Source organism: Pituophis catenifer, unplaced genomic scaffold (assembly GCF_029215685.1).
Source record: "Pituophis catenifer annectens isolate HBS135680 unplaced genomic scaffold, rPitCat1.0.hap2 SCAF_2, whole genome shotgun sequence".
Classification (NCBI taxonomy): domain Eukaryota; kingdom Metazoa; phylum Chordata; class Lepidosauria; order Squamata; family Colubridae; genus Pituophis; species Pituophis catenifer.
Genome location: NW_027256882.1, coordinates 13,925,623 through 13,952,469, shown reverse-complemented (window position 1 = coordinate 13,952,469; position 26,847 = coordinate 13,925,623). Strand labels below are relative to the sequence as shown.

The following is a 26,847-nucleotide window of genomic DNA, read 5'->3' as shown; positions in this document are numbered from 1 at the left end:
ATTTAACTTTAATGTTTGAGACACTGTTTCTCAATTTTGGCCACTTGAAGATATGTGGACTTCAACTCCCAGAATTCCCCAGCCAACATGGGGAAACTAAAAATGAAACTGTTATGAGACTGTTTCTTAAGGTAGCCATTTTTACAAATTCAATACCCCATTCTTTAGAATCTCTTGTAATGAAAAGAATCTTTTCCTTTCCTTTCCTTTCCTTTCCTTTCCTTTCCTTTCCTTTCCTTTCCTTTCCTTTCCGTCCCGTCCCGTCCCGTCCCGTCCCGTCCCATTCCATCCCATTATGGTTTCTTACAATATTGTTTAAAATATTTTTCCCCCAGAACTCAAATCTTCAGCTCTTTCCTTATATTCTTACCTGTATATCCCTTTATTATTTTTCTCTGATTGTCTTGGCTGGAATAAAAGAACTGATTTGTACAGATTATCCCAGCCAGTGTCACATTTTTCTTGTCTTAAGCTAATTTCTGAAACTGCACAATTCACTATTAATCAGTAGTGGAGAATTCTGGAATTGTTCAGTTTAGAGAAAAAACTGGGAGAGGTCCTGAAATCTGGGTTTAGATACATAAATAGAGCCATGTGGAGGATGCTGAGGAAATACTTTCCATAGGTTGTAGCTATCACAATATGGTTTAACTATCAGGGGAAAAAAATGTCCAGGTGGAAGAACTGAGGTTAGACAAAGAAAGTAGAACAAATTCAGATGCACACAGTGTTCTTCTGTGAAACAAAACAGATTTTTATTGTTAGCAATGAGGAAGAAATATTTCATGCTTCTGTTTCCCACATGCAGGGATCTTCAGTTAACAGCCAAATATACATTTATTTACAGAGCTTCCTCCAGTTCCTTCACTGTCTGAATTGCTCTCTCCATAACCTACACATTTGTTAAACTCAATGACTGACTGAGGTTTGTCATGTTAAAAAATCCTTACTTTATTTTTACTTTGTTCCTTCTAGCGATCATGCTTGGTCATGCTTTGTCCCTCAGTTACATCTGAGTTACGTCTTTTCCAATGTAGGTCTTTTTCTCCATCAGCCAGTCTTTGTCCAGCCAATCTGCTTCATTGGGTGATCCTCTCTTCTTTCTTCGGCATTTTCACACGCCAGTCCTGGGACAGCTGCAGCAATGTCAGTTCACCCACAAAAATAATGCAATCCCAAACATAGAGGTCTCTTTTGCCTGACAAACCTGCCCCACAGAAATCTTGACCGTAAGATATGCTTCTTTGCAGGTGTTCTCATTAACCTAGAAGAGTCCACGTATAGTATCCAATTTTGGGGTACGACAGAACAGAAAGAACAATTACAACTTCAAAAAAAGATAAGCAAGGCATTGAAGCCCTGGAAACCAAAAGCCAGAAGGAACAGTGAAAAGAATACAATAGAATAGAATTCTTTATTGGCCAAAATAAAAATAAATAAAGTGTGATTGGATACACAAGGAATTTGTCTTGGTGCATACGCTCTCAGCGTACATAAAAGAAAAGATACGTTCATCAAGAATCATAAGGTACAATCATAAGGTTAATGATAGTATAGGATACAAATAAGCAATCGGGAAACAATATCAATATAAGTCGTAAGGATACAAGCAACAAAGTTACAGTCATGCAGTCATAGGTGGGAGGAGATGGGTGATAGGAACGATGAGAAGACTTAATAGTAATAGTAATGCAGCCTTAGTGAATAGTTTGACAGTGTTGAGGGAATTATTTGTTTAGCAGAGTGATGGCGTTTGGGAAAAACTGTTCTTGTGTCTAGTTGTCTTGGTGTGAGGTGCTCTATAGCATCGTTTTGAGAGTAAGAGTTGAAATAATTCATGTCCAGGATATGAAGGGTCTGTAAATATTTTCACAGCCCTCTTTTTGACTCGTGCAGTATACAGGTCCTCCATGGAAGGCAGGGATTGTTTAGCCTGCAACAAAGAGAGTTGAAAGCAAATGCAACAACTCTCTTCAAATATTTCAAGGGTTGTCACACTTCAGCAATAGACTTCATCTCTGTTGTGCCGGCAGGACAAGCGATTCAAATGGCATAGATGAAAATTCAAGCTAAACATAAAGAGGATGTAAACAGTTGCTAGCTAATGCAGCGTGAAGTGATGACTTCTTTTCTAAAGGTCTACGATGGAAAGAAAAGGCAGTTGCTTATTTTAGCAGCATCTAATATGCCAATTTGAAGGAACATTGCTTCTTCAGAATAAATGGACCACTGCATAAATATTTCAGATTCAGGTGCCGTCTTTCCTTTTTGTGGTCAGGTGATCTTTTGTATTCAGATCAGGCCTTAGGATGATAATGTAGCACTTGGGGAAGAAGATGCAGACCAACAGACCACCGCTGGAGGCTAAGATGGAGAAGACTTGCACAGCCACCATGGACTTCCCCTTGGTGCTCTGATAGGCTGGCACAAAGGACAGCCAAACGCTGCAGAAGACCAGCATGCTGAAGGTGATCAGCTTGGCTTCATTGAAGGCCCCAGGCAGATTCCTGGCCAGGAAAGCCACCGTGAAGCAGATGGCGGCCAGGAAGCCCATGTACCCAAGGGCAACATAAAACATGGCGACAGAGCCTTCATTGCATTGCAGGGTGATCTCTCTGGGTTGGGAGTGCACGTCAGAGTCAGGAAAAGGTGGAGAGACACTGAGCCAGATGGAGCAAATGATTATCTGGACAGCAGAACAAGAAAGGACAATGGAGTTGGCAAAACTCTTCCCAAGCCATCTGTTCATCCTCTTCCCTGGCTTTGTGGCCAGGAAAGCCAGCACCACCGTGATCGTTTTGGCCAGGATGGAAGAGACAGCCACTGAGAAGATGATGCTGAAGGCTGTTTGTCGGAGGAGGCAGGTGGCTTTGCTTGGCCGCCCAATGAAGAGAAAAGTGGACAAGAAGGAAAGCAGGAGGGAAGTGAGGATGATGTAGGAAACATCCCGGTTATTGGCTTTGACTATCGGGGTTTCCAAATATTTAATAAAGATTCCTAAAATGAACCCAGTGATTAAGGATAAGAATAAAGCAAAGGAAACCATGATAATGCCCAAAGTTTCTCTGTAATGGAAGAAGACTGTAATCTTAGGGATACATCGATCTTGATCTTCGTTTGGATAGAGATTGTTTGGACATCTGATGCATTGCTCTGAATCTGCAAAGGACAAGAATAAGAACTTATTCTTTTTGACTGGAATCCGTATTTACTCCCAGCAATACAGATTAGACAAAGACAAAAAGGACAAGTATGACAAGTATAAAAGGTGGGAAGAGGGGCAAATAACTAAGGCAGAATATTAGCAAATAGTCCGAGCCTGTAAAGATGAAGTGAGGAAAGCTAAGGCTCACAATGAACAAAGGCTTGTGACTAAAGTAAAAAATAACAAATAAAGCTTCTTCCAACATATTAAAAACAAGAAAAAAGTCAAGGAAACAACAAGAAGGTGACAAGCAACAGGGAGAAAGCAGAACTACTTAACTCATTTTTTGCATCTGTCCTTACACAAAAGGAAAAAAACAGTCCAATCTATGAAAAACAGCACCACAAAAAAACAGATTAGGAACACAAGTTAAAATAGGGAAGAAAATGGTAAGTGAACACCTGTCTACCCTAGACGAGTTCAAATCACCAGGACCAGATGGATTACCCCCCAAGGTTCTGAAGGAACTGGCAGATGATATCTCAAAAGCACTGAACTATATCTTTCAAAGATCCTGGAGCACAGGGGAACTGCCAGAGAATTGGAAAAGAGCTGATGTAGTTTCCATCTTCAAAAAAGGAAAAAAAATAGATCCAGGAAACTACAGACCTATCAGCCTGACCTCAATACCAGAGAAGATTCTGGAAAAGATAACCAAACAACAAATCACCGAACACCTAGAAGAAAACCAAGTAATAACCAAAAGCCAACATGGGTTTGTCAAAAACAAATCATGCCAGACTAATCTTATTGCATTCTTTGACAAAGTGACAAAATTAGTGGACCAGAGGAATGTTGTCGATATAATTTACTTGGACTTCAGTAAAGCATTTGATAAAGTAGACCATAACCTACTACTAGATAAAGTAGAAAAATGTGGGTTAGACAGTATCACCACCAGATGGATTCGTAACTGGCTGACCAACCGCACTCAACATGTAGTCCTCAATGGAACTGCATCTACATGGAGGGAAGTACGCAGTGGAGTACCCCAGGGCTCTGTTTAGGCCCAGTGCTCTTTAATATCTTCATCAATGACTTGGATGAGGGGATAGATGGGGAACTCATCAAATTTTCAGATGACACCAAGCTGGCAGGAATAGTCAACACTCCAGAAGATAGGCTCAAGATACAGAAGTATCTTGACAGATTTGAATATTGGGCGCTATCTAACAAAATGAAATTCAACAGTGAAAAAAGCAAGGTTCTACATTTAGGGAAGAAAACCAAAATGCACAAGTACTGTATATGTGGTACCTTGCTCAATAGTAGTAACTGTGAGAGGGATCTTGGAGTCCTAGTGGACAACCATTTAGATAAGAGCCAGCCGTGTGCAGCAACTGCCAAAAAAGCCAACACAGTTCTGGGCTGCATAAACAGAGGGATAGAATCAAGATTACGTGAAGTGTTAATACCACTTTATAATGCCTTGGTAAGGCCACACTTGGAATATTGCATCCAGTTTTGGTCGCCACGGTGTAAAAAAAGATTTTGAGACTCTAGAAAGAGTGCAGAGAAGAGCAACAAAGATGATTAGGGGACTGGAGGCTAAAGCATATGAAGAATGGTTGCAGGGACTGGGTATGTCTCGTTTAATGAAGAGAAGGACTAGGGGAGACATGATAGCAGTGTTCCAATGTCTCAGGAGCTGCTACAAAGAAGAGGGAGTCAAACTATTCTCCAAAGCACCTGACGGACAGGACAAGAAGCAATGGGTGGAAACTAATCAAGGAGAGAAGCAATTTAGAACTAAGGAGAAATTTCCTGACAGTTAGAACAATTAATAAGTGGAACAATTCGCCTGCAGAAGTTGTGAATGCTCCAACACTGGAAATTTTTAAGAAAATGTTGGATAACCATTTGTCTGAAGTGGTGTAGGGTTTCCTGCCTGGGCAGGGGGTTGGACTAGAAGACCTCCAAGGTCCCTTCCAACTCTCTTATTCTATTTTATTCTAAAACAGATTAGAGCTCCACATGGAAAAAGAGATGCCAGATGACTAAACTAGCTTTAGAAAAAACTAAGGAGGCCTCAGGCACAACCTGTCCCCAATTATTTATGCTGTTCTTTTATCAGTCCCCAGGAAGTTTAAGACCACTTCACATGTTCACCAGGGATGCCACACTTAATGACTTTTAGGGGATTTAGGAATTGGAACACTTTTTTTAAAAAAAATTTGATTTATATGCCGCCCTTCTCCTGAGACTCAGGGCGGCTTACAATGCGTTAAGCAATAGCCTTCATACTTTTGTATATTTTTTTATACAAACTGGGTCCTCAATTTACTTACCTTAGAAAGGATGGAAGGCTGAGTCAACCTTGAGCCTGGCAAGATTTGAACTTACTAATTGCAGACATTGCAGACAGCTGGAGCTGAATTACAATGCATTAGTCTGCTGAGCTATCCAGGCTCACTTACATCCCAATGGCTCTCTGCCTACTTGTTAAGCAGGAATACTTGACCTGGCCTGGAACAAACAAAGAGGCAGAGTCCAATTCTTGCTGAGTCACAAGTTTTATTCAGATCTGGATAAAGCTGAGTCCTAATATGAGCCTATTCAGATTAGGTGATAAATGAAACCACACCGGAAGACAAATAGGGGGTCCCTCTAACCAACTTCCTCACACCGAAGAAGCTACTTGGACAAGCAGTAAGATGTTTCAAAGCGACAAGAAAAGAAGTCCAGTTGCCACGACTCAACTTCCAGACAGGTCTACCTGGATAGACTGAGAATCTTCATCAATAACTTTGCACAGTGACTTCATCTCCATACTCCATGTTCTCATGATGTTATACTTGGGGCCACACTTTCATACAACCACCAATTGGGCACAGAAATGAGGATGCAGAGATGGGTAATAGGATTGACTGAAACCCCACTTCTCTAGAATTCCCACCTTCCTGAATGGAGATGGTCCCATCTGCACAAAGAACACACTTGTAGCAGCAGACTGGATCTCCTTCTGGAACTAGCTTGACCCATCCGGGATAGCAACTTTCAACACACCTGGAAGGGGGCATGGACTAAATAGATAAAAAGAGATATTAATGAATGGGTCTTGGGGTTCTGCATCTAAGGAAAGGAAACTAAACTTGGTTTAACTAAAAATCGGTATTCAATGCTAACTCTTCAAATGGAATAACTGCCGATGGCTTCTCAATTAATCTCCTCTCTCCATTATTCCCCTTTGGGTTCCTCTTGGTTGATTTTTAAGCTCCATGTTAGGGCAAGAGAGGAGAGGAGAGGAGAGGAGAGGAGAGGAGAGGAGAGGAGAGGAGAGGAGAGGAGAGGAGAGGAGAGGAGAGGAGAAGAGAAGAGAAGAGAAGAGAAGAGAAGAGAAGAGAAGAGAAGAGAAGAGAAGAGAAGAGAAGAGAAGAGAAGAGAAGAGAAGAGAGAAGAATAAAAAATAAGGAACACTGTAACAACAGGACAAACATTAAAGGTGACTAAACTATGACAATACAATAACCCACTATAAGAATGACAATAAAAATTTTAAAGTGTTGGATAGATTCTACCTTTTAGATTAAAGAAACCAGCAGTCAAGAAATATATCACCGTTGGTAAGGTAGCAATGAAGGAATTGGAAAAGATATTCAGATACTGTGTTGTGTTGTCCTACAATCCACTGCCAGAATGCTGCTGGCAATGATGGGGTATGAGTAGAAGTGATGTTCTCACCTGGTTCAGCCATTTTGGCCACACGATGGCATCCTCCTTGATAATCAACTTGGACTCCAAGGATCCCTGTCTCTCTACGCTCCCAAAGACGACTTGATTGACAGATTTATTGGGAAACTTCACCCAGTAGATAATGTCCAAGTCAGCTATCAGCTCTCCGTCCTTACTTAGGTATACACTCTTTATGGAGTTGTTGTAAAATTGAGAATTTTGTAGAAAAGGATGTAGCTAGAATGACAAATTTTAGAAGGTATGTTCCACCATTTCTTTGATATTAGTGTAACTCTTGTCCCGCAGTGTGTTGTCCCACAGTGAGTTTGCCATGCCAGGTCGTCCAGAGGTGGTATTCAGCCAGTCCTGACCGGTTTTGGTAAACCAGTAATGGAAATTTTGAGGAGTTCAGAGAATTGGCAAATACTACCTCTGGATGACTTGGCATGGCTGGTGCCACCCCCACTCCTCCAATCTATTCACTGCCTCCTGAGTCCCAGCTGATCAGCTAACTCTTCTTTTTTTGCCCTGCACAGGAGAATGGAGCTGGAAAGCAGGTTAGTAGGGTGGGGAGGGAATGGGGATTTTGCAGTTACCTTCCCTAGGAGTGGGGAGGGAATGGGGATTTTGCAGTAACCTTCCCCAGGAGTGGGAGGGAATGAGGATTTTGTAGTATACTTCCCCCAGGAGTGGGGAAGGAATGGGGATTTTGCAGTATTGTTCTGTCCCCCATCCTCACACAGACAAATGCAGTATCAAACACGCCTGCCAATAATTTATTGTATAAACAGACCAGAATTCCTGGCAGATGAGAGTTCTGGCAGCTAACTGTAAAACGCCTGCCAAGTCCAATTAGTACTCCCAAAAGTACTAATTGGATAGCTCTGCAGACTAAGCACTGTAATTTAACACCAGCTGTCTGCAATTAAAGTAAGTTCGAATCTTGCCAGGCTCAATGCGGCCGTGCGGGTGGTTATGGGCGCAACCCGTTGTGCCCACGCGACACCTCTCCTGCGTGACCTGCACTGGCTCCCAGTGGTCTTCCGGGTGCGATTCAAGGTGTTGGTCACCACCTTTAAAGCGCTCCATGGCACAGGACCCGGCTACCTTCGAGACCGACTTCTGCCACCAATAGCCTCCCACTGGCCAGTTCGCTCCCACAGAGAGGGTCTCCTCAGGGTGCCATCGGCCAAGTTATGTCGGCTGGCGACACCCAGGGGGAGGGCCTTCTCTGTGGGAGCCCCAGCCCTGTGGAACGAACTGCCCCCAGAAATACGTAAGATCTCCGACCTCCGGGTGTTTCGTTGTGCACTCAAAACCCTGTTGTTCCGCCAGGCTGGTCTATCAACATAACAATTTTAAATTGGGTTTTAAATTTCTGGGGTTTTAAATTTGAGCCGAATTCATTTAATAATTTTAAACTATTTTAACTGATGTTGTCTTGTGTTTTAATAGGCTGTACACCACCCTGAGTCCTTTGGGAGAAGGGCGGTATAGAAATAAAATTATTCTTATTCTTATTCTTATTCAAGGTTGACTCAGCCTTCCATCCTTTCTAAGGTAGGTAAATTGAGGACCCAGTTTGTGGGAGCAATAAGCTGACTTTGTATAAAATATACAAAACTATGAATGCTATTGCTTAACGCACTGTAATCTGCCCTGAGTCTCCGGAGAAGGGCGGCATATAAATCAAATTTTTTAAAAAAAAAAAGCAGGAGAGGCCTTATCTGCAGTCCGTTTCCAGAGCGACAAATTATCCACAAGAGTTTAGTCCAAAATATATCTGAGCCGAAGTGTAGGATTCACGATGTGACTCTTTAGAGTTTAAACTTTTGTCTGTCACAAAGCCTGCCGAGCAATCACGCCCCCTTTTATCCTTGTGGGGTGTGGCTCAGTGACTCAGCTCAATCCCTGACCTTCCCATGCCTCTTCCTTTGCTGCGCATGCTTCTCCCTCTGACAAGCCAGGATTCATCATTATTTATTTTTTTATTTATTTATTTATTTATTTTTTTAATTTGATTTATATGCCGCCCTTCTCCGGAGACTCAGGGCGGCTTACAGTGCGTTAAGCAATAGCCTTCATACTTTTGTATATTTATACAAAGTCAGCTTATTGCCCCCACAAACTGGGTCCTCATTTAACCTACCTTAGAAAGGATGGAAGGCTGAGTCAACCTTGAGCCTGGGGAGATTCGAACTCTCTATCAATGGGTGCTCCGAAATGCCTTCCTCCTGGCCCATCCCAGGCTGTTCCTCCTGGCCTTCGGATGGAACCTGAGGCATTGCCAGAGAGGAGGGTCCTGGAGAGGGAGGCCTTGTCAGTTCCTCCCACTCACCTTCAGAGTCCTCTTCCTCCATGAGGACAGGCTCGGGAGTCGGAGTCACAACAAGTATCCTTCCCCTGGAGAGGGGTGGGAATGGGGATTTTGCAGTATCCTTCCCCTGCCACGCCCACCAAGCCATGCCCACAGAACCGTTAGTAAAAATTGTTGAATCCTACCACTGAAGTTGTCCTAGACCCCACAAAGGACAGGTGGCACTTGGCACTTGGCAAAATGTGTCATGGTGAAGACCAGAAGGTGCCAACAAGCCATTTCTTAAGGGAGCAAGAAGGCTCAGAGCAAGCCAGTGAAAATCATGTATATTCTTCTCAAATACCCTGGTTTTTCAGGGTAAACAGCAAAGCGTCCTTGGTGCTCTCTGAGTTTGGTTATTTTCTTGCTGTTTCATTACCCAAACTAGTAACATCCTCAGTGCTAATCTGCCAATGATGTTACCTAGTTTGGATAATGAAATGTCTGCAAGAAAATAACCAAGCTCAGAGAGCACCAAGGACCTTTCATTTCCATGAGCTGTGGTGGCGCAGTGGTTAGAGTGCTATACTGCAGGCTACCTCTGCTGACTGCCAGTTGCCTGCAATTTGGCAGTTCAAATCTCACCAGGCTCAAGGTTGACTCAGGCTTCCCTCTTTCCGAGGTCGGTAAAATGAGGACCCAGATTGTTGGGGGCAATAGGCTGACTCTGTAAACTGCTTAGAGAGGGCTGTAAAGCACTGTGAAGCGGTATATAAGTCTAAGTGCTACTGCTATTTCAACCCTGAGCTACAAATATAGTATAGCCTTTATTGTCATTGTACATCATGTATACAACAAAATTGGTTATTTTGTTATCAATATTTTCCTTTATTGCAAACAACAAAGCATTTCACCTTCCACTATTTGCAAAGTGATGATTACATTAGATCAGGGGTCAGCAACCTGCGGCTCTGGAGCCACATGTGGCTCTTTCATCCCTCTGCTGCGGCTCCCTGTCACCGGTCAGCTCCCCAATTTGATAAGGCTTTCAGTTAGGACAGGTAGAGGAAGAAGGATGCCATATTAGGAGGAGACTCTATGGTGGGGGAACTGGTCTTCTGATTGGCTCCAGAATTGAATGGGGGGCTTCCGGTTAGGACCTTTGTGGCTCTTTGAGTGTTTAAGGTTGCCGACCCGGGCATTAGATAGAGAAATCAGAGATGAAAACAAAATACCTGCCAAGGCTGCAGCGTTTGAATTCCCGACTCCTTCCCACTTTTCCTCCTCCTCCACTTGGATCTGGAGGCATAGGCAGCGTTTAAGGTATGGGCCACTGCCCAGATGGTGTGGTAGAGGCGGTAGCCATTGAGGGAAAGCACCCTTTCAATCTGCTCCTGGGGCAAAGACCTCAGCTTCTCTCTCTCTCTGCATCTCATCCAGCCATTCACGGACAAGACATGTTTTGAATACGAACACCGAAACGATCGATAAACATACCAGTCCATTGAAGCAAAGAAGAGAGCCATGTCATCATATTTTATCTTATTTTTGGTCTGGATGTAGAAAGAAAAAAAGCCATAGGTGTACTGGAAAGACAGAGAAGAATACTTCAAGTCAAGGATGATATTTCTCATTGCTGTAATGATCCAGATTTTCCCTTGTTTAGGCTTTATTTCCTCCTCAAAGAGATTTTCTATAAGACATATTGTAAAGAAGCCAGACTGTGTCTCCACCAAGAAAATATATACATTGATTTGTTTCCACTTGAGAAAGATATCAGAAGGGATATCCGCTTGGTACCGATTTATCCCTGAGAGGGTTAGTGAGAAAAGGACACAAATGCCATTCGTTTCCAGGAGTGGCGTCAACGTTTTCAGAAACACCTCTCCTTTGTCTGTGTCTGGAGCAACGAGGCCGGTGGAGGTCCACCTGAAATAAAGGAGGAGTTTGACCATCCCTAAATATTGGATTCCTTCTTCAGGCACCATCCGGTAAAAAAACGGGAACATGTCTTTATTGCTCAACACTTGAGAAACAAAAGCATAAGATATCTGGAATGAAAAGAAGGGATTAAATGAAAAGAAGGGGTTGCAGATGAGTCACGTTAAACCTGTAAAAACACCCTAGCAACATAAGTCCATACAAATGACAAAATTACAGCAGTGGTGGGATTCAGCCGGTTCTGTCCGGATCGCGCAAACCGGTAGCAGCGACTGCGGGAGGCTCTGCCCACCTGCCCGGATGTAATGCACAACTACTGCGCATTAAAAGCCATTTGCATGCACAGAGGTGGCACATTTACGAACCGGTAGGGAAGATAAGTGAATTCCACCTCTGAATTACAGGCAGTCTTCAACTTACAACCAGAGATGGGTTTCAGCAGGTTCTGACCAGTTCTGGAGAACCGGTAGCGGAAATTTTGAGTAGTTCGATGAACCGGTAATAAAAATTCTCACTGGTCCACCCCCATCTATTCTCTGCCTCCCAAGTCCCAGCTGATCAGGAGGAAATGGGGATTTTGCAGTAATCTTCCCCTGGAGTGGGGTGGGAATGGAGATTTTACAGTATCCTTCTCCTGCCATTCCCACCAAGCCACGCCCAGTAAGCCATGCCACGCCTAGCAAGCCACACCCACAGAACTGGTAGTAAAAAAAAAATTGAAACCCACCACTGCTTACAACCTTAATGGATCCTTGTAACTTTCTAACTGCACACTATTACATAGTTTGCTACGCATTGAGTTTTCAGGTGGAATTTTAAGGGAGAAATGGATAGTTTTCAGTTTTCCCAGCTTTACCTGTGGGATTTTGTAGATGCCTAAGAGGGTCGAAATCTGGATGGAGATGTCAGAGTCTGTCTCATCAAGAACAACCAGCAGATTCTCCTCGCCTCCACACATATAATTTGGAATATTGGCTTGTCCAAAAGAAAGAAGGTCAAGCAAGGCTTCAGAAGTCATTTCTTCGCTGCAATAAATATCATGGAGGTTGTAGCCCAAAGTGATATTCGATAAGATACTTGGATTCTGGTTGATCTCTTGGATGGTCAACATGAAGGAAAGGAGATGCCAAAACTAGCTATTTTGCCGCTCTTATCGCGTCATCAGATAATCGCCCAGCCGCCCTGTTTAGGGTGACCCGCTCCCTCCTCCATCTGGAAGTGCGGGATGACCCCTTGCAGGGTCGAGCTGAGGATTTTGTGCAATATCTGTATGACAAAATCGCTCAGATTCGAGAAGGGCTGGCCTCTGACTGGGTATGTCCGGACGGGATGACTGAGGCAGGTCTTGAGAGTGTTATCTGGGGGGAGTTCGATCCTGTGACTCCCGAGGACATGGACAGGATCCTGGGACGGCTGAACGCGACCACATGTTTATTGGACCCGTGTCCCTCCTGGTTGGTACTGGCCTCCCGGGAGGTGACGCGAGGCTGGCTCCAGATGATTGTTAACGCTTCTTTGGGTGAGGGGGTCCTGCCGGCCGCTTTGAAAGAAGCGGTGGTGAGGCCCCTCCTCAAGAAGCCCTCTCTGGATCCGGCTGTTTTGGCTAACTATCGTCCAGTCTCCAACCTTCGCTTCGTTGCGAAGGTTGTTGAGAGTGTGGTGGCGCAACAGCTTCCCCGGTACCTGGATGAAGCTGTCTATCTAGACCCGCTCCAGTCCGGCTTCCGGCCTGGGCACAGCACGGAAACGGCATTGGTCGCATTGGTGGATGATCTCTGGAGGGCCCGGGATAGGGGTCATTCCTCTATCCTGGTCCTGTTAGACCTCTCAGCGGCTTTTGATACCATCGACCATGGTATCATGTTGCACCGGTTGGCGGGGTTGGGGGTGGGAGGCACCGTTTTGCGGTGGTTCTCCTCCTACCTCTCCGACCGGTCGCAATCTGTGTTGACAGGGGGGCAGCGGTCGACCCCGAGGCACCTTGCTTGTGGGGTGCCACAAGGGTCGGTACTCTCGCCCCTTCTGTTCAACATTTATGTAAAGCCGCTGGGTGAGATCATCCGTGGCTTCGGGGTGGAGTTCCATCAATACGCTGATGACACCCAGCTGTATATCTCCACCCCAGGCCACCCCAATGATGCCCTTGAAGTGCTGTCCCAGTGCCTGGAGGCCGTGCGGGCCTGGATGGGGAGAAACAGGCTCCAACTCAACCCCTCCAAGACCGAGTGGCTGTGGCTTCCGGCGTCCCGATATAGCCAGCTGACGCCATCGCTGACTATTGGGGGTGAATCACTCGCCCCCACGGAGAGGGCTCGCAACTTGGGCGTCCTCCTGGACGCACGGCTGTCCTTGGAAGATCATTTGACGGCCGTGGCCAGGGGGGCTTTTTATCAGGTTCGCCTGATACGCCAGTTGCGTCCCTTTCTAGATCGGGACTCCCTACGCACAGTCACTCAGGCACTCGTCACCTCCCGCCTGGACTACTGCAACGCTCTCTACATGGGGCTCCCCCTGGGGTGCACCCGGAGGCTCCAGCTGGTCCAGAACGCGGCCGCGCGGGGGATCATGGGGGCGACGAGGCGCTCCCACGTGACACCTCTCCTGCGCGAGCTGCACTGGCTCCCGGTGGTCTTCCGGGTGCGCTTCAAGGTGTTGGTGACCACCTTTAAAGCGCTCCATGGCTTAGGGCCGGGGTACTTACGAGACCGCCTTCTGCCACCAATAGCCTCCCACCGGCCAGTACGCTCACACAGAGTGGGCCTCCTCAGGGTGCCGTCCGCCAGGCAATGTCGGCTGGCGACCCCCAGGGGGAGAGCCTTCTCTGTGGTGGCGCCTACCCTCTGGAACACCCTCCCCCCAGAATTACGCATAATAACAGACCTCCGGATTTTTCGTCGGGCCCTAAAAACCTATTTATTCCAACAAGCTGGGCTGGCTTGACCAAATTTTTTAATTTTTAAATTGATTTTAAATTGGAAATGGTTTTAATTCGGCCAAAACATTTAATTATTTTAAATAGTTTTTTAGATTCACCATGTTTGTATATATGTCTTGTTTTTACCTTGGCTGTGCACCGCCCTGAGTCCTATTTTGGAGAAGGGCGGTATAAAAATTTAATTAAATAAATAAATAAATAAATAAATTTTTCTTGCTTCTGCCCTGCAAAAAGAAATAGGATCACACTATCATACTCCATTTAGCTTCTGTGTCATAATATATTCTCTGCTTCTGGGAGTTTCCAGTGAAATCTATGGCAGACTAGACATTTTTGAAGGAAGAGGGACATCATTGCAATGGAGATGGGAGCTCTGAGTGCTAATACTAGCCCCTGAAATCTCTCCAAATAAAAGAGCGATCAGAAGATAACTCCCTTGTTCTCCGCACAGCTGCTCCCCATAAATAAATGACAGGAATGAATGAATGTTGAGTGGCTAGGAAGCAAAGGATTCGCTCACATGGATAAAATGTAGCCTATATGGCAGTGGTGGGTTCAAATTTTTTTACTACCGGTTCTGTGGGTGTGGCTTTGTGGGCATTGCATGGTTTTGTGGGTGTGGCTTTGTGGGCATGGCAGGGGAAGGATACTGTAAAATCTCCATTTCCTCCCAATCATCTGGGACTTGGGAGGCAGAGAATAGATGGGGGCAGGGCCAGTCACAATTTTTACTACCGGTTCTCTGAACTACTCAAAATTTCCGCTACCGGTTCTCCAGAACTGGTCAGAACCTGCTGAAACCTACTTCTGCTATATGGACATTAAGTACTGCTAAACTTTATTTCTAATGACAATAATTTTACAAGAATTTATTCATGAAGACCATTAAAAAGAGACTTACTGTACAATTTAAGAGCTTTTGCAGATGATTTGGGGCTGGTTTTGGATGATCCATTAAAGGGAATCAGGGTGCTAATGGGAAAACTAAAATAATTTGGTCTATTAGCAGGTTTCACAACCAAACAGAAACAGAAGGTAAAACAGAACGAATGAATAAAACAGGTTTTAAGATTGAGAAGAAGATAAAATACTTTGGTATTAAATAACAAATATGAATCATATGTTATTTCAAAGTAACTACATAAAGATGTGAAACAAAGTTAAAAAAAGATATTTTGGGATGGGAGAAAATACATTTGTCATTGTTGTTGAAAATTATTTTTATTTCAGACAGTATCTGTTTTGACAACTGATGTATCATTCAAACATGGCAGAAAGATACATCTACATTTGTGTAGTAGGGAGAAAAAATATGAGTTAAATATAAGGTGTTACAGAATGTGAAAGAAAGGGGAGGACTGGGGTTACTTGATCTGAAATTATACTTCATTGCTTGTTTAATTTGAATGAAAAGGTGGATGTTCATGAGAAATAAAAGGACATGACTTAAGATTTGGGTGGCATGGACATTTATGTACAACAAAGATAAGATTAGTGCATATTTTAAAAGCCATTTTGTTGGATATGCCATATCAAGAATATAGAATTGATAGAAATCAGGGCGTGAATGAGCTAGAGGCAATTCCACCCCCTCCTTTGGACTCACTGGAAGTATTCTTGGGTAGAGGGAGACACATTGAAATGGTGAAATGGGCGCAGAACCATATTTTCAGAAGCAATCCCGCCAAGGATATAGTCTGCTGACTTGAAATCCTGCACGCGCTGTGTTATACTCCCTTCCAAAATCAAGGAGCATTTGGTCTTCCACATCCCACAGGTTATCCGTAGTAGAAGCAGCAGAAGCAAGGGAAACACCAGCAACATTTCTGATGAGGATTAGAAGAATTTTCTGGCTTCACAACTGATTAGGACGATGAGGAGAAGCTCTCCAAGACCTCTTGAGCCTTTGATTCCTTTCCAGAGAGGATAGGAGTGGAGAAACCTTAAGTCTTCTTCCCCTGAGTTGGACCTTGGTCAAAATCCAGCATTAGTAGACAAGAGGAATCAGTCTATGCAGCCTTGGATGGAAAACATCACCTGCTCTTGTTGATGCTCAACTTAAAGACGATCTTGGCAAAGGTCCCTGGGGTTCTTTTTAAGAAGAGAAAATGACGGTGATTTTGATAATCATAAGGCAAAGAACACCAGTCCTGACGACAGGCTCGATTTTCTCTGTGACACCAATGGAGGGCCAGAGAAAACATGTTGACCAAAGGATCCAGCTGCAGTTCCTCCCCCTGGGATGATTCACACTCCAAACTCAGATAAAACTTTTTAATGTAGAAAAGTCATGATAAGTTTTAGAAGTGTCTTTCTCAACTTTGACAACTGTAAGGATGGATGGATAGATGATAGATAGATAGATAGATAGAGATGGACAGAGAGATAGACATAGACATAGAGAGATAGATAAATATAAATATAGATATAGATTAGATAATAAAGATTAGACAGATATAGATCAATGTAGGGATATAAATTAGATGAGAGAGGGAGGAGAGAGAGAGATTAGATAAATATAGATAGATAGATAGAGGTAGAGATAAAGAAAGAGATACAGAAAGAGAGAACGATAAAGAGATGATAGAAGATAGAAAAATAGAGATAGCGAGATAGAGATAGAGAGATAAAGAGTGATATAGATATAAATACCATAGATTGATTGATTGATTGATTGATTGATTGATTGATTTATTTATTTATTTATTTATTTATTTATTTATTCAATTTGTATACCGCCCTTCAAAATTTAATAAAAGATAATAAAAAAAGAGATCTGCCAACATCTAGAAACAAGTAAAGTAATAACTAGAAGTCAGCATGGGTTTGTTAAAAACAGATCATGCCAAAACAATCTTATCTCATTCTTCAACATAGTGACTAAATTAGTAACACCAGTGAAATACTGTGGACATAATATACTTAGACTTCAGCAAGGCATTCGACAAAGTAGACCACAACCTACTTCTTGGTAAACTAGAAAAAAGTGGCATAGATAGCATCACCATCAGATGGATTTGTAAACTGGCTGACAAACCATACTCAATGAGTAGTCCTTAATGGTACTATGCTTACATTTATTTATTTATTTATTTATTTATTTATTTATTTATTTATTTATTTATTATTAAATTTCTATACTGCCCTTCTCCCTGAGGAGAAATTAATTAACAGCCAAAATTAAAAAACATGCAGTACAAATATTAAAAAAACAATTAAAAGATATATAAATTTGGCCCAATTAAAACTCACTACCAATTAAAACATTTAAAAATTTCTTCTTAAGCCAGCCCGGCTTGCTTGAAAAAATGGGTTTTAAGGGCACGACGGAAGGCACTGAGGTCTTGGATTCTCCTTATCTCTGGGGGCAGCTGATTCCAGAGGGTAGGTGCCCCCACAGAGAAGGCCCTCCCCCCCGGGGTCACCAGCCTGCACTGTTTGGCTGATGGCACCCCGAGGACGCCCTCTCTGTGGGAGCGCACAGGTCGATGGGAGGTCGTCGGTAGCAGCAGGCGGTCTCGAAGATAGCTAGGCCCTATGCCATGGAGCACTTTAAAGGTGATAACCAACACGTTGAAGCGCACCCGGAAGACCACCGGGAGCCAGTGCAGCTCGCGCAGGAGCGGTGTTACATGGGAGCGCCATGCTGCTCCCGTCACTACCCGCACTGCTGCATTCTGGGCCAGCTGGAGCCTCCGGGTGCTCCTCAAGGGGAGCCCCATGGAGGGAAGTAAGCAGTGGGGTACCACAAGCTTCCATTATAGGCCCAGTATTCTTCAATATCTTCATCAATAACTTAGATGATGGAAAAGAAGGGGACTTTACCAAATTTTCAGAGGATATTAAGCTGGCAGGAATAGCTAACACCCTAGAAGATAGGCTCAAGAGCCAGATGGATCTTGACAGACTTGAACAGTGGGCCCTATCTAACAAAATGAAATTCAACGTAGACAAAAGTAAAGTCTTACACTTAGGCAAGAAAAACCAAAAGTACACATATAGATTGGGTGAAATCAGGCTTAAAAGCAGTAATTGTGAGAGGGATCTTGGAATCTTAGTGGACAACCAATTAAATATGAGCCAACAGTGTGCGGTGGCAGCCAAAAAAGCCAATGCAGTCAGAAGTTGCATTGAGATATAGGGATATACTGTAGCTATAATAATATAGTTATCGTTACTATTATTCCATAGGAGCAAAACTCCTATAGTTAAGAAATAGTTAAATAGTACAAATAAAACTTAAGCAGGCAGAACTATGAACAGCAGCAAGGATTTACATTGTCTCCATCTCTTTATATCAAAAGGCCCCAAATTTCCCAGAGCAATTGTAGACCCTCCCTTTTGCATTGGATTTTCAGGCCTGACTGACACCTTCATTCTCCTGGACCACGAAGAAAAGAATTTGGGGTAAGCCATTTTGAGAGGGGAGCAGCCCAGTGGTGGGTTCTTCCCGGTTTGGCCCGGTTCCACCGAGCTGGTAGCAGTGACGATATGACATCACCGAACCAGTTCTGCCGCCCCGCTTCCCCCCCCCGCGTTATTCTTACCTTTTATTTGGCCCCACCCCCAATCTATTGCTGCCTCCTGAGTCCCAGCTGATGGGCTATAAGGAAAAAAACTGTTTAAACTCTTTCAGTGGGGCTTCAAAGGGCCGCCCTACAGCTGATCAGTGGTAAAAGGCAGTTTGGTGGTAGACCAGTGCCTCCAAAAACAAACGAGTAGACCAATGCCTGCAAAAATAAATGGGTAGACCAGTGCCTGCAAAAATAAATGGGTAGACCAGTGCCTGCAAAAATAAATGGGTAGACCGGTACAGCTTCTGCAAGCAGTTAAAAGCCTGGTAGATCAGTACCTCTGCTAAATCCTAAAGAATTGTCACATGACCATCAAGCCATGCCCACAAAATAAGCCATGCCCACAGAACCGGTAGTAAAAAAATTTAGAACCCACCCCTGGAGCAGCCACTGGGACACTCATCCCTGGGACCCTCAAATCAAACCCCCTGATATGAGGGGGGCATAAGCAGAAACTGACCCACACAGAACTTTACAATGATAATCAACACCTTAAATATTGAAGTCAGTCCTTATTTCCTACAGCTAGTCCTCGGCGCACGACCACAATTGAGTCCAAAATTTCTGTTGCTAAGGGAGACGGTTGTTAAATGAGTTTTGCCCCATATGGTGACCTTGTGAAATGAATCAAAATAATAACACAATTATTAAGGGAATCTGACTTCCCCATTGACTTTAGCACTAGCAATAGCGCTTAGGCTTATATACTGCTCCACAGTGCTTTACAGCCCTCTCGAAGCGGTTTACAGAGTCAGCCTCTTACCTCCAACAATCTGGATCCTCCTTTTATCGACCTCGGAAGGATGGAAGGCTGAGTCAACCGTGAGCCTGGGGAGTTTCGAACTGCTGGCGGTCGGCAGTGAGTTAGCCTGCAGTACCGCATTCCAACCACTGCGCCACCACAACTTTGCTTGTCAGAAGGTCGCAAAAGGTGATCACATGACCCCAGGGCACTGCAACCGTCATAAATATCAGTCAATTGCCAAGCATCTGAATTTTGATCACGTGACCACGGGGATGCCGCAATGGTCATAAGTGTGAAAAAGGGTCATAGGTTACTTTTTTCCAGTGCTGTATGTTAAGGATATTGTTGTTGTGTTACCAACCAGCAGAGTAGATTGCACAGAGAAACGTTGCTGAGAGTAATGTGTTGCGATATTTTCAGGATCAGACTCAATAAATTATATAAGAGTTAAGTGTTCAAATATATTTCCTTTTATTTACATAAGGCATTCTATATTCACTGAATATTCACAGATAGAAGCAAGGAAGAGAGTGTGTGCAGTTCCTTATATATACAATGGGTGGAGCTAGGTATGGGAGTGGTGAAGTATAAATACATTAAGAAGTGAAGAATAAATTAACCCCTGATATCCCGTTCATATACTATTTACATATTAGAGAATAAGGCATTTACATGTGACAAATCCCCCTCTAAATGCCGATTCGATATGCTACACCTATTACATTCAGATTCAGAACAATATAATACATATAACTTGGAAGTCAAGTATTTATGTTGTTTAGATGGCAAAGGCTTTGTCAATATGTCAGCTAATTGTTCTGATGTCTCACAATGCACTGCTTTAATAAATCCATCTTGAGATAATTGTCTCACATGTTTAAATTTTATATCTATATGTCTAGATCTCTGTCCAATGGCGTCAGATCTAGATATTTCAATGGCCGCTTTATTGTCTTCATGCATGACAAAAGGTAGGGCAGGTTTTTTCCAAACATCAGAAATTAAATCATTAAACCATACAAGGTTATTTGCTGCTTTAGATAAACAAACATATTCCGCTTCTGTCGTTGAAGTGGCCACTAAATCTTGTTTGCCAGTGTACCAGTAAACTGGACAACCGTTTAGGAGAAATAAGTAACCAGATGTACTTTTTCTGCATGAAGTGTCTCCAGCCCAATCTGCATCTGCGTAACATGTGAGTTTTGGCTCCTTGACATTATTAGGTTCTAACATTAAACAAAAATCTAAAGTATTTTTTAAATATCTTAATATCCTTTTAACAGCTTCCCAATGATACATTGTTGGTTTGCTGACATGTCTGGACAATAAATTGAGGGGTAAAGCGATATCAGGTCTTGTCCAATTGGAAATGTAAAGAAGTGAACCTATGATTGATCTATAGAACGTGTTATCTTTGAATTCAGGGGATGATTCATCTGCATTTCTTAGGAAATCAGTTTGCATTGGAGTGTCACAGAGTTTAGCATCACTTAGATTACATTTGTTCAAGAGTTCTATGATCTTATCTTTCTGAGAAAGCTTGAATCCCCTTCTAGTTTTACTAATTTGAACACCAAGATACTTATTTACTTTGCCTAAAGATTTCAATGAGAAATGTTCATTTAACTTTGTTACAAATGTTTCTCTTCTTTCTTTATGTTTACCTATATATAAAATGTCATCCACATAGATCAATACAAATTCTATGTAATCATTACCCTTTTTAACAAAGAAACAGTTATCAGCAGTAGTAGCATTGAATTCCATAGTTTTAAGTACTTTCACTAAACAATCATACCATCGTTTACCAGATTGTTTTAACCCGTATAAACTTTTGTTTAATAACCAAATCTCATTCTTGTTTGTGTATTGACTGTGAGGTGCTCTTACATATATTTCCTTATCTAATTTTGCGTGTAAATATGCAGTCTGTTTGTCATACTGGAATACATCGAGATTGAGTGCTGATGCTACAACTAGAGCCGTTTTGACACTTTCAGTTCTTACTGTGGGGGAGTATGTGTCAGTATAATCCTCTGGATATTTCTGTGCATAACCTTGTGCAACTAATCTAGCCTTGTATAGAGTATTGCCTCCCTCTAAATTTTTAATTTTATATATCCACCTAGTGCCAATAATTGTTTTGTCCTTTGGTGCAATTGCAGGTGTAAATACATTTAATCCTTGTAAACTTTCCATCTCTTTTGTCATTGCTAATTCCCACTTTTCTTTTTCTTTAGGAGGAAGTTTTAACACTTCCTCATATGTGTTAGGTGTCGTTGATTCTCCATCCATATGCATTATATAATCTTTGTATTTGTTTGGCATTTGGTTTCTAGTGTTTCTAATTGTTTTCTCAGGTTTACTATTATTGTCATGCAAATATCTTGCTTCCTTTTTTGTTAATGTATCTGTCTTTATTTTGTGTTGACTGTTTGTCCATGTTTTAGTTTTGTTTCTATGTTTGTTGTCATTTTGCTTTTCTATAGTTCTTTTCTCTTGGGATTTTGTATCTGTGTTGTTGCTTGGGAATATTTCATTAAGATGTATTTTAGACCAGTTGGCCTGTTCATGAAACACAGCTGTTCTGGAAACTATAAATTTGTTATTATTATCAATGAATCTGTACCCTTTTGTGCCTGTCTCATATCCCATAAATCTAAGTCTTCTAGACACATTTTCTCCCTTTCTTCTTAATTGTTTAGGTATGTGTACCTCTGCGGTGACTCCAAATATGTGCATGTGTGCTAATTTTGGTTTCCTATTATACATCACTTCATATGGTGTCTTATTTACAATGCTGGACCAAGTTCTATTTTGTGTGTAATTGGAATATTGTAGGGCTTCTGACCAGAATTGTTTGCTTAAGCCAGCATCTTCCAATGTGCATCTAATCATGGTTTGTAATGTTGAGTTCTTCCTCTCTACAATTCCGTTCTGGAACGCAGAAAATGGGCTAGATGTGTAATGTAACATTCCTTTGTCCTTCAGCCATTGGGAGAATTCCTTAGACATGAATTCACATCCCCTATCTGTCATTATTTGTTTTATTTTGATATTGTGTTGTGTTTCTACGCGTTTGTAAAACTCTTTAAATTTCTGAAAGGTTTCATCTTTGTGTTTTAATGTGTAAACAAATCCATAGCGACTATAGTCGTCCACAATGGTTAAGAAGTAACGTTTTTTATAAATGATTGATGGAGTTAGTGGACCAACCAGGTCCATGTGTACTAAATCAAAAATTTTGTTGGTTAACCTTGTTGATTTTCTAGGCCTGGGACTAGTTTTTAGTTTTGTAGATTTACATACTGAGCATTCCAAATAGTTTTCACAATTTTTTATTTTAACACCTTCTGCATGTTCAGTCATTTTCTGTACTACAGGAAAACTGGCATGTCCTAACTTCCTATGTAAGACATGAGCACACTCATCATGAATTGGCTTACCTATTTTTGGTTTTTTTTCATTATGTGCATCCTTGTTATCATGAGCTATTTTACATTCATCATTGTCACTGTTGCTAATGTTTCCATTATCTGGTTCAATACAATCTTCCATATTTGAATCAATGTTGTGTAAACATTTCTCCTTAGTTATTAAATAAGGTAGGCCTCCCTTAATCATTACTGTACCTATATCTATTTTATTTTTCTCCAAAGTTGCTTTTCCTTTTGAAAATACAATATTAATATCAGAATCTCTGCTTAGTTTTATGGCACTTAGTATGTTGTGAGGTATCTCAGGTATCAGTAATACCCCCTCTATTTTTCCTAGACCAGGTAAGGTTACATTCCCTCTACCTAATACTTGGACCTTTTCTTGGTTAGCTACCTTTATTACAAATTTATCTTCTATAAATGAAGATAATATACTTTTATTATTAGTGGTATGATTGGTTGCTCCAGAATCAATAAGCCAATTATTATCCTCAGTTTGCTGTATGTTAGTGTTGTCTTGCTTGTTTAGTCCATTCAGTGAACCAGATTTTCTGTCCTTTGAATTATCTCTGCCCCCTCTATGCTCTTTGTAATTTGGTGGGCTTCTATATCTATGTCTATCAATGGAAGACTGTCTATAGGTGTATTTGTTTCTGTGTTCTGACCTATGTCTTTCTTTTGAAATTTTGGGACAATCTCTTCTATTGTGTTCCCTGGATCCACAATTGTGGCATCTGAATGTTTCATTATATCTTTCTTGGAAAGCTACTTTTCTATATGGTTTGTGTTCTATGTGGTTGTTAGAGCGACTCCTCCTTGAATTGTCTTCAGCTATTAACTTATTGGATAGACTTTCTATGGATAAATATCCTAGATTGATTGTGTCTAAATGTGACATATAATTGTTCCATGATGGGTCAAGTGAGTTGATGATAACACTTTTCATTGTTTGGTCTGAAATCACCTCCCCCCTTAAATGCAGTTCAGCTCTTATTTTGTTTAAAGATATTAAATGTTCACTTATGGAAACCCCTGGTTTTATCATAGAAGAAAAGAAATCTTTAGACATTCTTGTGGTAGTAGCTACACTATCACTGTGAAACAAATTGAACATGCATTGAATAATTTCTGAGACAGTCAGACTTTGCTTAATGCTGTGATACATGGCAGGAGATACACTAGAAATTAATAAGAAAAATGCTCTATGGTGTAAGCAGTCTAACTTTAAAGTCCAAGGTCTTTTTGGGGGATTAGTGATGAAAAACAGTAAGTTTTCTTTCATAAAGACAACCTGGAGCTGCTGATACCATTCTTGTAAATTAATGCCATCTATTCTCAGCTTTGGGAAGTCACTGGGCAAGTTTCCGACATTATTGGGTCCATTACTTACAACCGGAGGTAGTCCGTGGTCTTGTAAATGCTGGAAATTACAAAACGGCGTGGGAATGCTCGCAACGAGTCTGCAGGGTCCTTTCAGCAACTCATGTCTTCCCGGGCCGTCTGCGTAGTCTCGCGCATGCGCGTTGCTCATTTCGTTCCTGGAGTCGTCGTGAGAGGTTCTCGTCGTTGCGGCTCGCTCGTTCAGCTCCTCCTCAGATGAATCGGTCTCCGGCTCGATCTTGGGGGTCCTGACGATGGCGGTTGTTCTTTTTCTTCTCTTGAGAGCGTTGGTGCTTGCATCGGTCTGCGGTGTGGGGCGGTATTTGCAGGGCTCTCTTGGTTCAGGCGTCGGTGCTCTCGTCGTCAGGATGGGAGTGGGTAGATTTTGAGACGTTGGCTTGCTCGTTTGTTTTCTGGTTGACTTTTTGGTAATTTTTAGTTTTGGTCCAAATGCAGCAAAAAGCATCTTCATTGCTGACTTTATTTGAGTATCTGTTGAATCACCTTCACTTTCTGATTCTGATCCTTCTGAGGTGTTTGATTTTTCTTTTTCGTTTTCACTATCTAGTAGTGTCTTTCGCGCCAGAAATTTTGAATCAAGTTTTCTGATTGGCTCTGCTTCGCTCACTCTGGAGGTCTGTTGAAACCAAGATGGCTGCCATTCAAAATTTTGCGCGGGATCACCGTTTTTCTTCTTTATAGCATTCTTTTCTGTAGTCGTATCACTCACTATTTTTGAATCTTTTGACTTTTCAGTAGCGATGTGCTTCTCTCTCGCTGCTCCGCTGTTTTTCAACATGTCTTGGAGGTTCGCGATGAGACTTTCATCATTTTTCTGGCTCTTTAACAGTTTTAATATCTCTGACCTGAGTTCGTTGTTTTCTATTTTGATTTCCTCTCGGTCATCATCTTCATCTATTATTTCTTCGTCTTCAGTTGTGTATTCTTCAGATTCTCTCGAAATCGCATTTGTGGACTCATCTATTATTTCTTGATCCGTTTCCATTTCTTTGCTGTATGCCCTGGTGTTGGGCCTATCTCTCTTAGACATATTTAAGTTTTTATTGAGTCAATTCAACCATCCTCTGCTACCAGCTTGTTGCGATATTTTCAGGATCAGACTCAATAAATTATATAAGAGTTAAGTGTTCAAATATATGTGTGTGCAGCTCCTTATATATACAATGGGTGGAGCTAGGTATGGGAGTGGTGAAGTATAAATACATTAAGAAGTGAAGAATAAATTAACCCCTGATATCCCGTTCATATACTATTTACATATTAGAGAATAAGGCATTTACATGTGACATAATGAATAAGAGTTATGCAAACTGGTTTATCAAAAGCTTACTTTATAGTAGAAAAAGAGTCTCATAGTCTTTAAACAAATTCCAAGTCTTTGCCAGTAAATCAGTCCAGTAGTTACAGAATCTTCTTACCCAACAAACAGTAGTTGGTTAGAATAACAAACTCACTCTGGTTCACAAACCACGATGGTTGCAGATCCATCCAACGATGATTACAGATAACAACTCCTCTCAATGGTAGCTTATCATAGCAGCTTCATCATCAACAGCAGACTGAATACGTGACAGTACCTTGCTTAAATATTCTCACAACCAATCATTACCTAATTACAGCATGACTCAGCATTAAAGCCACATAATACATATACAGCTTAAAGTTACAGTACATTTATATTGCCTGTACAACATAGTTAGGCTCAAACCATATCCTAACACTGTTGTAACTTTGAACAGTCACTAAATCAGTGGTGGTAAGTTGAAGACTACCTCCATTTCCTTTCCAAGTCCCTCCAACTTATTTCTCTAAGGGATATCCTGGCTTTTCCTCTTTGAAAAGTTTTAGCCAAGTTTGAACCGTGAATCGTCCCAGATGCAGGAGCCACAGCTGGACAACTTGTTTTCTCTGGCCCTGCAATGCAGCCAAAGAGAGCGATCAGCTTGCCCACAGGGCTGGCGTTCTTTGCTTCACAATTATCCTTATACCAGTCATTTTCTTTCTCTTAAGCAAACCCCTCCAGGGATCTCCTCAAAGATAGCATACGGGTTGAGCATAAGCAAGCATCAGGTGATGTTTTCCACCCAAGAGTGAAAGGGCTAACTCATAAATGTCCCCTCTCGACTAGAAGCTTTGCCCGAATTCCAGGCCAGGGGAAAGAGGCTGTCAGATTTCTTCATTCCGACCCGCTTCAGATGTAAAGCCCTGTTTGGGATCCCTCCGCCTTAGAGAGCCATCGAGGACACAAAGTGTTCTGGGAACTTGGAATGCTTCTCACTCAGCTCCTATGCAGCTTTGAAGAGCAGAATGTTGTCCTTTCCCTCCCTCGAATCCTGCCTTTTTTCCTGCTTCTGTTGCCTCTACAGACAGTCTGTGCGACGTTGAAGCCCAAATGTTCCTTGACTCTGGAGGGGGGTATATCAAAGCTGATATATCATTTCAAGCCAGGAGACCATATCCTTGGAGGGACCATTTCTCAAAATATTCCTGGACGCCCGTTTTATTATTTTAACGTGCCTCCCTATAAGAGAGAATTCTTCAGGTGAGTGAGTCAGTAGTGGGTTCCACTTACCTTCGCTACTGGTTCAGAACTGGGAGTGTGCACGGTGCTTCTGTGCATGTGCATAACTTTCTGCGTATG

At 42.2% G+C, this 26,847-nt stretch overlaps 1 protein-coding gene across 1 annotated transcript; it reads right to left on the bottom strand.

Moving 5' to 3' along the window:
• Positions 1-2,248: 2,248 nt before the first annotated feature.
• On the bottom strand, positions 2,249-26,826 carry LOC139309878 (vomeronasal type-2 receptor 26-like). The gene is made up of 6 exons (XM_070934073.1): positions 26,779-26,826; positions 11,971-12,246; positions 10,409-11,224; positions 6,887-7,114; positions 6,102-6,228; positions 2,249-3,159 (listed from the first exon to the last, which is right to left on the bottom strand). Exons 1-6 carry the CDS (start codon positions 26,824-26,826, stop codon positions 2,249-2,251), a joined length of 2,406 nt encoding a protein of 801 aa, XP_070790174.1.
• Positions 26,827-26,847: the final 21 nt, after the last annotated feature.